At 56.6% G+C, this 12,893-nt stretch overlaps 1 protein-coding gene across 1 annotated transcript in view; it reads left to right on the top strand.

Annotated features, from left to right (window-relative positions):
- The window catches only part of ARSJ (arylsulfatase family, member J), a 22,752-nt gene extending 11,375 nt beyond the window's left edge, over window positions 1–11,377 (top strand). Inside the window, exons 4-5 of the mRNA XM_014550537.1 lie at window positions 1–168; window positions 9,560–11,377. Coding sequence (XP_014406023.1) covers window positions 1–168; window positions 9,560–10,958 — 1,567 coding nt within the window. The 3' untranslated portion in view covers window positions 10,959–11,377. The remainder of the gene's footprint in view (window positions 169–9,559) is intronic.
- Window positions 11,378–12,893: the final 1,516 nt, after the last annotated feature.

Below are 12,893 nucleotides of genomic sequence, written 5' to 3'. Positions count from 1 at the left end.
CCTCATCTTCGTCCTGGCGGACGACCAGGGCTTCCGCGACGTGGGCTACCACGGCTCCGAGATCCGCACGCCCACGCTGGACCGGCTGGCGGCCGAGGGCGTGAAGCTGGAGAACTACTACGTGCAGCCCATCTGTACGCCCTCCCGCAGCCAGCTCCTCACCGGCAGGTAGGGTTCTGCTTCTTGCCATGTTTGTTGTCTCGGGGGGACCCTAGGCCTGTTGTCTGGGGAACCGAAATTGTGAAACCCGAAGCATTTGCTTAATGAAGATCCAGCTCCTGACTTAGGGGAGTCACCGGAAATGTGGGGAGCAGCTGAATGAGTGAATGAGTGAGTGAATGAATGAATGAGTGAGTGAGTGAATGAATGAGTGAGTGAGTGAATGAATGAGTGAATGAGTGAGTGAATGAATGAGTGAGTGAATGAGAGAATGAGTGAGTGAATGAGTGAATAAGTGAATGAATAGTGAATGAGTGAGTGAGTGAGTGAATGAATGAGTGAATGAGTAAGTGAATGAATGAGTGAGTGAATGAGTGAATGAGTGAGTCAGTGAGTGAGTGAGTGAGTGAATGAGTGAATGAATGAATGAATGAGTGAATGGATGAGGTGCTGAGTGTCAGTGGGTATGAGTGACCCTGAGCCGGGGCACTGGTCTAGGGCTATTTTGTGCAGCTGGGAGCCTGCTGGCGGGACTTGGAAACGTTCACACACACACACACACACACACCCCGCAACCAGACAGCCCAGCGTGGTCTCCCCACATCGCACATCTCCTCTGGCGTTGGGCATGCTCCGATGGAGTTCCCAGGTCACACTAGAACCCACGGTTGCTGTCGCTGGCAAGCAAGACGTGCCCACCTGCTTCTGTGGCTCTTGGCTTGTTTCTAGAACGGAAGACTCAGAGCCACAGGTCATCGCAGAGGGAGGGGCCCCAGAGAGCCAGGCCGTGTGCCCTCTGGCCGGTGTCCCCACGACCGTGCTTGGTCTCTGGGGGGACGGCCTCTCATTGGGCTCTCACGAAGGCCGGGCATCGTCATCACAGCAGGTCTCAAAGCTTAGGAAACGCACTGTGAATCCTCAGTGGGGCCCTGGCCGGTGTGGCTCAGTGGATAGAGCGTCGGCCTGCGGACTGAAGGATCCCGGGTTCAATTCCGGTCAAGGCGGACCTCGGGCTCCTCTCCAGCCCGGGCCCTGGTCGGGGGCGTGCGGGAGGCAACCAATCGATGTGTCTCTCACATCGATGTTTCGCTCTCTCTCTCCCTCTCTCTTCCACTCGCTCTAAAAATCAGTGGAAAAATATCCTCAGGTGAGGATTCACAACAAAAAAGTCAATGCTGCTCCCCCTATGCCTGGGGATTTTCTGATCAACTCTAAGGAAAATCCAATTTGGAGGCCTCAGGACAATTGTTCAGTACGAGGGTAGCTGGTTTGAAAGCGGGATCCAGGGCCAGGCCAGCCCTGGCCGGGGCAGAAGGCAGCCTCGGGCTCCGGTGTGTGTGTCCCTGTGAGTTCAGCCCCAAGGAGCCCTCGCCTCGGCGAAGTTGTTCTTGGAATTGGATCCCCCCAGCGCCGCCAGTCTCCGCTGGAAAAATAAAGACTATGTTGTAGGAATCTTCGCCTTGCAGACACCGTTGCTTACGGCATGATTTCCACTGCTCAGCAAACTGTCAGAAGTTGGCGTCGGTGCCAAAACAGAGAGAAAACTCCCTCTCCTGAGACAGAGAAAGGAGTCTCTCTGTGCCTCCGTCGATTCAAAGGGCAGAGTCAAGGGCATCGGATGTTTATGAAGGGGTTGGTGGGAAAACAGCGCGTCCATCGGGTGGCCTGGAGGTCAGCCGCTCTCTTGGTTTATGAGTAAACGTGTCCCAAAGACTCTGCCAGCCTCTCAGCTAATCTCGGAATTGACGCTGACAAGCCCGGCCGGCGTGGCTCAACGGTTGGGCGTCAACCTAGGAACCAGGAGGTCAGGGTTCGATTCCCGGCCAGGGCACATGCCTGGGTTGTGGGCTTGATCCCCGGTAGGGGCTGGGCAGGGGGCAGCCGATCCATGCTTCTCTCTCATCATTGATGTTTCTGTCTCTCTCTCCCTCTCCCTTCCTCTCTGAAAGCAATCCTATATAATAAAAGCCTAATACATAAATCAACTGAACAGCGGAATGACCGGTCGCTATGATGTGCACTGACCACCAGGGAGCAGATGTTCAATGCAGGAGCTGCCCCCAGCCCGCAGGCCCCAGGCCAGCCAAGGTGGGTGCCAGTGGGGGCCCCGTGATTGCCCTGCTGGTCACCCCACAGATTGGCCCTGATCTCCGGCTAGGCCTAGGGACCCTACCCATGTGTGAATTTCATGCACCAGGACTCTAGTAAAAATATATATTTTTTAAAAAAGAAAGAATTGACAGGGACGAGAACCATGGTGCTTGAACAGCACACACTGGGCACCGTGGGCTCACCTTCCATCGAGCACACTCCTCAGGCTCCTGCCAGCAGCATGTGGCTCCTCCGCATCCTGCACTGAGGGCGGCAGGCTCTTCCTTTCCTTTGTTAATCCTCCCCCGAGGGTATTTCTCCATTGATTTTAGAGAGAGTGGAAGAGAGAGGGAGAGACAGACAGGAACACCGATGTGAGAGAAACACACCCACATGAACAGTCACTGTGATGTGCACTGACCACCAGGGAGCAGATGTTCAATGCAGGAGCTGCCCCCAGCCCGCAGGCCCCAGTCCAGCCAAGGTGGGTGCCAGTGGGGGCCCCGTGATTGCCCTGCTGGTCACCCCACAGATTGGCCCTGATCGCTGGCCAGGCAGAGGGACCCTACCCATGCGTGAATTTCATGCACCAGACTCTAGTAAAAAAAAATTTTTTTTTTAAAGAAAGAATTGACAGGGACGAGAGCCACGGTGCTTGAACAGCACGCGCTGGGCACCGTGGGCTCCCCTTCCATCCGAGCACACGCCTCAAGCTCCTGCCAGCAGCATGTGGCTCCTCCGCATCCGGCACTGAGGGCGGCAGGCTTTTCCTTTCCTTTGTTAATCCTCCCCCGAGGGTATTTCTCCATTGATTTTTAGGGAAAGTGGAAGGGAGAGGGAAGGAGAGACAGAGAGAAACATGGATGTGAGAGAAACACACCCACTGGTTGCCTCCTGCATGCGCCCCCTGACCAGGGCCCGGCCTGGGGAGGAGCCTGCAACCGAGGTCCGTGCCTTGACCAGAATCAAACCCGGGACCCTTCGGTCCGCAGGCCGACGCTCTATCCACTGATCCACACTGGCCAGGGCAGGGTTTTCTTTTATGGTTATGGTGACTTAATGGCAGGAGACAGAGAGGAAGCTGGGAACAAGTCCTGGCATGGCTCTGGAGTCGGAGGGGGCCTCCTGCCCTTTCCTGCAGGGGCACCTCTTGAGGAGACTTATCGGTGGGAATGTCTGTCCAGCGCGGACAGCGGTGCTCCCACGGTGACCGGCGCTCCTGTCTGGATCGGACAGTTAGGGGCGTTGGCACTTGCAGGTCTCTCTTTTTAAAAAACAAAACAAAACATATTTTTATTGACTTCAGAGAGGAAGGGATGGGGAGGGAGAGAGAGAAACATCAGTGAGGAGAGAGAATCATGGATCGGCTGCCTCCTGCACGCCCCTTATTGGGGATCAAGCCTGCCACCCAGGCCTGTGCCCTGACTGGGAATCAAACCGTGACCTCCTGGGACCTAGGTCGATGCTCAGCCGCTGAGTCACGCCGGCCCGGCTGCAGTTTGCTCTTGATAAACTACTAGGACTTCTCACAACGTCCGGCAGACGGGAGAGGGTGGCGCTGGAGCCGGGCTCAAGGCCCAGCCACGCATCAATGACGCGGAGCCCGGGGGAGCTGGCCATTCTCTCCCCGGGGACGTGCTGCGGATCCTGGATCCTCTAAATAAAAAACAAGCAACAGAAACCCACATGGGCAGAGTTACTTTACAGGAGACACTAGGTTATGTGACACAGGAGAGGATTCCAGTCTCCTCACATTTATAAAGAAAGAGCGTACGTGGTGGAAGCAGTTTCTGAAGCTGTTAACCCCTCCCCTGACGTGTGCTGGGGTCACCATGTGGAGTCTCTCCCTCCTGCACAGACCTGGCAGCGTCCAGGCGCCTGAGTGAGTGGCATCGCCCCACCTGGCAGCAGGGGGCTGTCGCCTGCCCACACGTCCTCGTCCTGGGCAGGTCCCTGAAGGAACCATCAGAACCCATACGCGGGCCCTCACCTCTGGGCAGCGGCTCGAAAACTTGCGTGAACAGAGCCAATCAGCCAAAGTGCTGGTTACAACGCAGATTCCGGGCCCGGCCGGTGACTGCACCAGGGCCTTGGGGGGGGCGGGGGCGCAGAAATCAGTAGTAATTTGCCAAGCATGTCAGGTGGCTCTGGTGTCTCCATTCAGATAAATGAAGAACTGATCTTAAGAGCTGCCCGGCCGGTGTGGCTCAGTGGTTGAACGTCCACCTATGAACCAGGAGGCACCCGGTCAGGGCACATGCCCAGGTTGCAGCTCGATCCCCAGTAGGGGGCGGGCAGGAGGCAGCCAATCCATGATTCTCTCTCATTGATGTCTCTCTCTCCCTTTCCCTTCCTGTCTGAAATCAATAAAAGAAAAAAACATTTTAAATAGATGGGGACCCAAGACTAGAGCCCATTCCCCCCATCCCTCTCCCTTCCTGTCTGAAATCAATAAAAAAAAAAAACCATTTAAAAAAGATGGGACCCAAGACTAGAGCCCCATTCCCCCCGGAGCCCTGGATGAAAGCTGCCGGTATCCCCAAGTTTGGTTGCCTTCGTCTTTCTCCTACAGCCACCGCCCGGGATTTGCCGTGAGGCCGCGCGCTCTGCTTCTCCCTCTGACGGCATCAGGGCTCGTTGCCACGCTCTTACCACCCTGGACGTTACCTGTCCCCGTGGCGCTGCGGCCCTGGGGTGTCTGACCGCTGCCCCCTCCCTCCTGGTTCCCAACTCCTCAGCATCATCACAGCCGCACCCCCAGACCCCGTCCCCACGGACGGCCACGGAAGGGAGAGAAACCCCATCCGACTCTGCCACTCTCTCCAGCACCCTGCTGTCTCCCCATCACACCCGCCCCGGAGGCAAAAGATTCGTATTATTTTGAAAAATATTTGTGAAATAATTGAGCAGACGTCATTGCATGGAGGCTGTGAGAGGGTCGGAAGGTTACATGTGTCGGTCACGGTCACACAGCGTCCCAGCGGCACAGCCTGTCTGACCCTGACGTGTGTGGCGTCAACAGCCTCTCGTCCGCCCCGCTCTGCCTGCCCCGAGGGGGGCGTGGGGGCACCGGGTGCAGGTCGGCTGCCTCCCTCTCTCTCAGGGGGAAGGTGCTCGGCGCTGACCGCCCCCTTGGCATGCAGCTCCCCTCCGTGTCTCGTAACCTGGCCCCCTGCCCAGATGCCCGCCGTCGTCAAGACTCAGCTCAAATGCCGCCTCCCTGCACAGCTCCCCACGCTCCTGAGCCAGACCCATGTCCCGCAGGACCGTCCAGGGCTCCCCTGTCACTGTCCCCGCATTAGGATGGCTTTCCGGCTCCTCCAGCTGCGCCTGGGCCTCCGCCTGCAGAACCTCGCGGGGCAGGAGGGCCGGTGAGCAGGGTGGATGCCTGGAGGGGTGAGCGGTCCTGGTCCCTCTGGCCGGCATGGGGCAGAGTCCATGCTGAGGATGGCGGGGGAGGCCCCTTGCCCACGACGCCGGAGGCCTGGCAGGGGCAGGGACTGGGCACCCCTCTTTCTACAGCAGCAGGACTGACTGCAGTTCATCCCACAGCCTCCGGGGGCGACCTCGGTGAAACAGTCTGAAAACACAAGTTTCATGTCACTTTGAAGTAAAACTTTCCTGAAACGTGAAGCTGCACCTCCGTAACGTTCACCCTTTGCACCCGGGAGAGCTGGCTGCTGGCGCCTCTGTGGGTGCGGCCTGGCCTCCGTCCGGAAGTCGGGGTGACGACTGAGCCCACATGCTTCGGGGTGAATGCATTTCCCCACCAAGCTTTCCCCAGGGTTCCCGGCCCCGAGCTGCCCAGGGCAGTGACCGGGGTCCAGCGGGACCCCTTCCTCCACCTTAACTCACCCTGGGAGGCGGTTAGAGACCCGGAGCGTTTTTCCCGTTAGAAACGGTGGAAATGGGATTCATCCGTTCCAGGCCCTGAGACGATTCCCCCTTTAGTCTTTCTTATAGACGGCGCCTGTCCGATGTACTGTGTAATCTGCAAACACTTCAAAAGCAAAAAGGGCATGAAATGGAAATTTAACAAAAAGGAGAGGAAATGTACAGGAAGCGATGAAAATGGAATCATCATCATAAGCAGCAACCAAAGCAAAGAGACAAACAAACAAAAAACAGATGAACATATTCACCGCCCAGCACCCCGAGGTGCTAACAGCAGTGAACCGGCTCATCCTCGCGCCTCAAGACTTGAAGAAAAAGAGGGTGTTATAGGCTGTGTTTTGTTTCGTCCACAGAGAGCAGAGAACTGTGACCTGTGGGGGTGATGACAGGAGAGGACTAGCAGACAGGGCTCTGGGGGAGCAGGCAGGTCCCTGAACCCCAGGGTCACAGGCTCTGGCCCGGCCTCTCCCCGGGGTCCCCGTGACCAAGGGGGGGTGCTCGCTGCAGCCCAGCCGACCTGTCTGCACCCCGAGCCTGCACTTACGTTTCTTAGTCCGCAGCTCCCTTTCTGTGCACGGGGTTCTGTGGCCTCCGGAGGGCTGTTCCGGAATGAGAGGCGTTGCTAGTCATTGTGGGCGCCCAGCGGACACTCCGCCGACCTTGGCATCGAGGCCCATCCGTGCTCCGGGCCTTAGCTCTGAGCACAGGCGTCGGCAGGCCAGGCTCCAGGGCCGAGGCTCTTTCTTTCTTTCTTTCTTCCTTTTTTTTTGTTTTGTTGTTGTTCATCCTCACCCGAAGATATTTTTCCATTGATTTTTAGAGAGTGGAAGGGAGCCGGGAGAGACAGAAACATCCATGTGAGAGAGACACATCGATTGGTTGCCTCCTGCACGCACCCGGGCCTGGGGCCAGGGCAGGGGATGGAACCTGCAACTAAGGTACGTGCCCTTGACTGGAATCGAACCCGGGACCCTGCAGTCCACAGGCTGACGCGCTATCCACTGGGCTGAACCGGCCGGGGCTGGTCTGTTTCTGACACGGATACCGGCTTCCTGAGAGTGATGTCCTCCTGAGGGCCGACGGCAGACCTCGGGGCTCTGCCCGGTTTCACATGAGCCTCCTCAGTGGGTTCGGGGCCAGCCTAAGGGACAGGCTCCCCAGGCCAGGCCAGCTCCGCGCTGTTTCCCAGCCTCTGCCGCCCTCTAGGGACCACTCTCGGCACCGCCTCGCCGGGTCCCCGGAGCTGAATGAAACGGGTTGACTGGGTTCCCGGCTGTAAGAACGAGACTGGACACAAGGGGTCCGGCCGCCGGTCACTCCTTGAGCCAATTCAGCAGAGACAGGGCTGCATCCCATGTGAGCGTTTATCCCAGTCCTGCCGGCAGCAGGGGAGCAGGCGGGCACCTGGAAGTTCTGCCCTGACCCCCTCCCAGCTGGCTGGTTACACACACACACACACACACACACACACGCACGCACACGGGAGAGACAGCCACGTGCAGCTGCAAGTGTAACAGGAAAGGGGAGGGAGGGTCCAGCCTTCAGGAGCTCAGAGTCCCTAACAAGGAGGCTGATCTGTGATGTGACACACGGCTCAGCCTGTACCTGGGCCCGGAGGGGGTCAGGGTCCTGAGAGAAACGCCCAGAGGGGGTCAGCGTCCTGAGAGAAACGCCCGGAGGGGGTCAGGGTCCGGCACAGCCACCAAATCAAAGCCTGTCCTGCCCCGTCCGTGGTCTGTTCTCAAAGGCACTTCTTTTCTGGGTCATGGACCGGTCGAGGCATCAGATCTTTTACAGCCTCGTTTCACTCCCAGGCTCCCAGGGTCTGTAAGACGACGTCTCACCTATAGCTGGTGAGGGGCGTGATTGTGAGCCGGCTGTGGCTCCGTTCTCATCACCGGCCCGTCCCCACTGTCACCCTGACCGGGAATGGAACCGCCACCCTTCTGGTCCTGGGAAGACGCCCCAACCACTGAGCCACCCGGCCAGGGCAGAATCCGTGGCTTTTAAAATGTCGTGAACTCCTCGGTGCATCTTGACCCAAACTGAAAATTCATACACGTCTGTGATAATCACCGTTCTCGGGGGGGGGGAAAGTAACCCGTGGCAGAATCTCCACGGAACGTCCAACGCCAGACCCTCAGCGTCCCTCAACCCCAAGGCAGGGTTAGCACCATTCACCTCCCTGCTCTGTGAGGGAAGCAGGCGCTGTGGGCAGCGGGAAGGGACGCGCTCCCTGCTGTTTGGGGGACATTAAACCCCCGCTCTCGGGCTTGTGAATTAGCTGTTCCCCGTGTCTTACCCCTTCCTGACCACTGGCCACGGCACCTACTCCAACATCACTTCCCACAAGATGCCCCCGAAACGCATGGAATATTGAATGTCAACAGCAGCTGAAACATTAAAAAGTTAAAGAAAACGGTTTTTCAACAATAACGTGAGTCAGAGACCTTCTGGTTACCTTGGCAGACCTCACAGCTGGAGGACTAATCGCAGGACATTTCTGACAGTCGAATAGAAGACTTTTGTGTAATTTTTTCACATGTTCCGTGCTTCAGAATTAGCTTGAAATAAGTTATTTCAGGAAATGATTTAGGAGCGAATGTGAGGTCCCTGGATGAAAAGCAATAATGGTAATAATAGTAAGACTCTGAAATTTAGATCCTTTCCTTTATCGTGTTCATTTCCTGTGTCATATAATTCATTGAAAGAGTAAAGATTATTCAAATAAATTCTGCTACAAGAATGTTAAAAACACTTTGAGATGCGTGGTGAAATCTTAGTTTCAAAAGTACTAATTTAGCCCTGACCGATTTGGCTCAGTGGATGGAGCGTTGGCCTGCGGACCGAAGGGTCCCAGGTTCAATTCCGTTCGGGGGCATGTACCTTGGTTGCGGGCACATGCCCAGTAGGGAGTGTGCAGGAGGCAGCTGATCGATGTTTCTCTCTCATTGATGTTTCTAACTCTCTATCCCTCTCCTTTCCTTTCTGTAGAAGGATCAATGGAATATATTTAAAAAAAAAAAAAAGTACTAATTTAGGCCCAGCCGGTGTGACTCAGTCATTGAGTGCAGACCTATGAGCCAGGAGGTCACGGTTCGATTCCCGATCAGGGCACGTGCCCGGATTGTGGGCTCCATCCCCAGTGTGGGGCGAGCAGGAGGCAGCCGATCCATGATCCCCTCTCATCATTGATGTTTCTCTCTCTCTCCCTCTCCCTTCCTCTCTCTCTAATTTAGCCAAATGCACTTTGAACGGTAAACATGCAGCTCACTGGGTGGGACCCGAGGTCCCCACAAGCATGGGGAGCTGGTCCTGTTTGGGGGCGGGGGGGCTTCTCTTCGGAAACCTTCCCGGGGCTCATGTGTTCGGTGGGATCTCTGCTCTGCACTGACAGCTCTCTGCTCTCCGCCAGGTATCAGATCCACACGGGCCTGCAGCACTCGGTCATCAGACCCGCGCAGCCCAACTGCCTGCCGCTGGGCCACGCCACGCTGCCGCAGAAGCTGAGGGAGGCGGACTACGCCACGCACATGGTGGGCAAGTGGCACCTGGGCTTCTACCGGCGCGAGTGCATGCCCACCCACAGGGGCTTCGACACCTTCTTCGGTTCCCTCCTGGGCAGCGGGGACTACTACACCCATTACAAGTGCGACGGCCCCGGGGTGTGCGGCTACGACCTGTACGAGAACGACCACGCCGCCTGGGGCCACGACGACGGCGTGTACTCCACGCACATGTACACGCGCAGGGTGCAGCAGATCCTGGCGGCCCACGACCCCAGGAAGCCTCTGTTTCTCTACGTCGCCTACCAGGCCGTCCACTCGCCGCTGCAGGCGCCCGGCAGGTACTTCAGGCACTACCGGTCCATCGCCAACACGCACCGGCGCCGGTACGCGGCCATGCTCTCCTGCCTGGACGAGGCCGTGGGCAACGTGACCCTGGCCCTGCGGGCACACGGCCTCTACAACAACAGCATCCTCATCTACTCCTCCGACAACGGCGGCCAGCCGTCCGCCGGGGGCAGCAATTGGCCCCTCAGGGGCAGCAAGGGCACCTACTGGGAAGGGGGCATCCGGGCGGTGGGGTTCGTGCACAGCCCCCTCCTGAGGCAGCGCGGCACGGTGTGCAGGGAGCTGGTGCACATCACCGACTGGTACCCCACGCTGGTGGCGCTGGCCGAGGGGCACATTGAGGAGGACGCTCACCTGGACGGCTACGACGTCTGGGAGGCCATCAGCGAGGGCCTGCGCTCGCCCCGGGTGGACATCTTGCACAACATCGACCCCGTCTACACCAAGGCCAAGCACGGCTCCTGGGCGGCGGGCTACGGCATCTGGGACACGGCCGTCCAGTCGGCCATCCGCGTGCAGCACTGGAAGCTGCTCACGGGGAACCCCGGGTACAGCGACTGGGTGCCCCCTCAGGCCTTCAGCAACCTGGGCCCCAACCACTGGCACAGTGAGCGGGTCACCTTGGCGACGGGCCAGAGCGTGTGGCTTTTCAACATCACGGCCGACCCCTACGAGAGGGTGGACCTCTCGGGCAGGTACCCCGGCGTCGTGAGGCAGCTGCTCCGCCGACTGTCACAGTTTAACAGGACGGCTGTGCCCGTCAGGTATCCCCCCGGGGACCCCAGGAGCAACCCTCGGCTCAACGGGGGCGTCTGGGGGCCCTGGTACAAAGAGGAAAGCAAGAAGAAGAAGCCACGCAAAAATAAGGCTGAGGGGAAGCAGAAGAGAAGGAAGACGAAGAAGAGGCCGCAGGAGGCAGGCTCGGGTCCCCAGAGCCGACCGGGTGCCCCTTGGGGGTGACAGTCCTCAGTCTATCACCTGTTTGCTGTTCAGAAAGCAAAAGTGGTTTCACTCTTCCCATCACAGGCCACGGGGGCCACCTGGACACCCCCTGGGGCCCTTCTGCTGGGTGCTCGAGGTGCTGCTCCTGGAGACACCCTTAGGAGACACGGGGATGTCCACCTCCCCGGCTCCTTAAAAGGCAGTCGTGGCCTTATGAGCTCCCCCGCTGTGCTTCAGCCGGTGGCCAACACTGTGCTTTCCGTTCTCACGGGATGCTGACCTGCCGCAGCGCCTGCTCCCCCGACGGAGGGACCAGGCGCCCGGTTACAACTGCCTTTGAGAAGGACAGCCAAAGGCTGGTCCACCTCCCGGGCTTTGAGAAATAGATTTGTTGCTGTTGTTAATCCTCACCCCAGGATATTTTTCCATTGATTTTTAGAGAGGGTGGACGGGAGGGGGAGAGACAGAGAGTGAAACATTAATGTGAGAGAGAGAGATATCGACTGGTTGCCTTCTGCATGCAAGCCTACAACCAAGGTACATGCGTGCCCTTCACCGGAATCGAACCCGGGACCCTTCAGTCCTTGGGCTAATGCTCTATCCACTGAGCCAAACCGGCCAGGGGGAGAAATACATTTTCTGAGTGAGTGTTTGTATGTCTATCTCGGGGCACTTGGGTTTGTGAATTAGCTCCTTCCCGAGTCCTTCCCTTTCCCGGAAAACCAGCTGCCTTCCTCCGGTGGAGCCGCGCCTCTCAGCACGCGTGGGGGGCAGCCACCAAGCACATATGAGCAGCCGGTGTCACTGTGTGCTCAGCACCTTCCTGGAGGACGGTCCAGCACGGCCCGTCATGTATGTTTACAGAAAAAACACTAATTATTTTGTTTTCATAAAGTGCTATGCAAATGACTTCTAATTATTTAATTATTTTATTTTCTCCACACCATTAGAAGAATTTTATTGCATATCTTCAAGATTACCAAGCACTGTGATACTATAAATTACTGTAACATGGTGGGAATTCAGAGAATATGAAAAGGAAATGATGCAGGAAAATGATCATCATCCTTGTTCAGCCATCATTTTGAATGTACTAAGGTGGATATATTTCTTACAAATTACTGGGAAATTCCGTGTTTGTACAGAGCTAGAGAGACACCTTTATTGTTTCTGTCACAAACACCTTATTTATGTATCTTCATTATTAAAATGGTTTATTTATGGCACTCACAAGTTCAGTGTGGCTTTCCTGCTTCAACTTTGAGATAATATATCAAGGGTCCTCAAACTTTTTAAACAGGGGGCCAGTTCACTGTCCCTCAGACTGTTGGAGGGCCGGACTATAGTTTAAAAAAAAACTATGAACAAATTCCTATGCACACTGCACATATCTTATTTTGAAGTAAAAAAACAAAACTTCAAAAAAAAAGGCCCCACTAACTGCAAAATAAAAAAAAAAATAGACCTCCTAACTTCAAAAAAAAAATAAATCCTAACTTGTTCTTACCTCGGTCCTCAGGCAGCAGCAGGCTCTGCACAGGCAAGCTCGTGACTCGTCCGATCACACCCAAGACTGAGAGGAGGAGTCGAGAGACAGAGAGAAGGAGGGGAGTCGGAGGGTGCTGCGCACATTCCACACATGCATACTGCGGGCCCGGACAAGTCGGCTGCTAAGCAACAGGCAGCAGCGGCAAAAACACCTGGCGGGCCAGATAAATGTTTTCCGCGGGCCGCATGCGGCCCACGGGCCATAGTTTGAGGACCCCTGTAATATATTATTCATCTTCACAAACAAAAATCTCTACTAGTCGGCAATTGAAGGTGTGATTCAATAACAACATGGTAAAAAATACGGAGTTTACAAATGGATGTTTCCACCTGAGGGCCCCCTGCCCGCGACACGGAGGACACGGAAAAGTCACGTGTGAGCAGGGTGACTTGTGGTTCGCACCA

The sequence above is a fragment of the Myotis brandtii genome, unplaced genomic scaffold (assembly GCF_000412655.1).
Source record: "Myotis brandtii unplaced genomic scaffold, ASM41265v1 scaffold603, whole genome shotgun sequence".
NCBI classification, from domain to species: Eukaryota; Metazoa; Chordata; class Mammalia; order Chiroptera; family Vespertilionidae; genus Myotis; species Myotis brandtii.
This window is presented reverse-complemented; position numbering and strand designations above follow the sequence as displayed.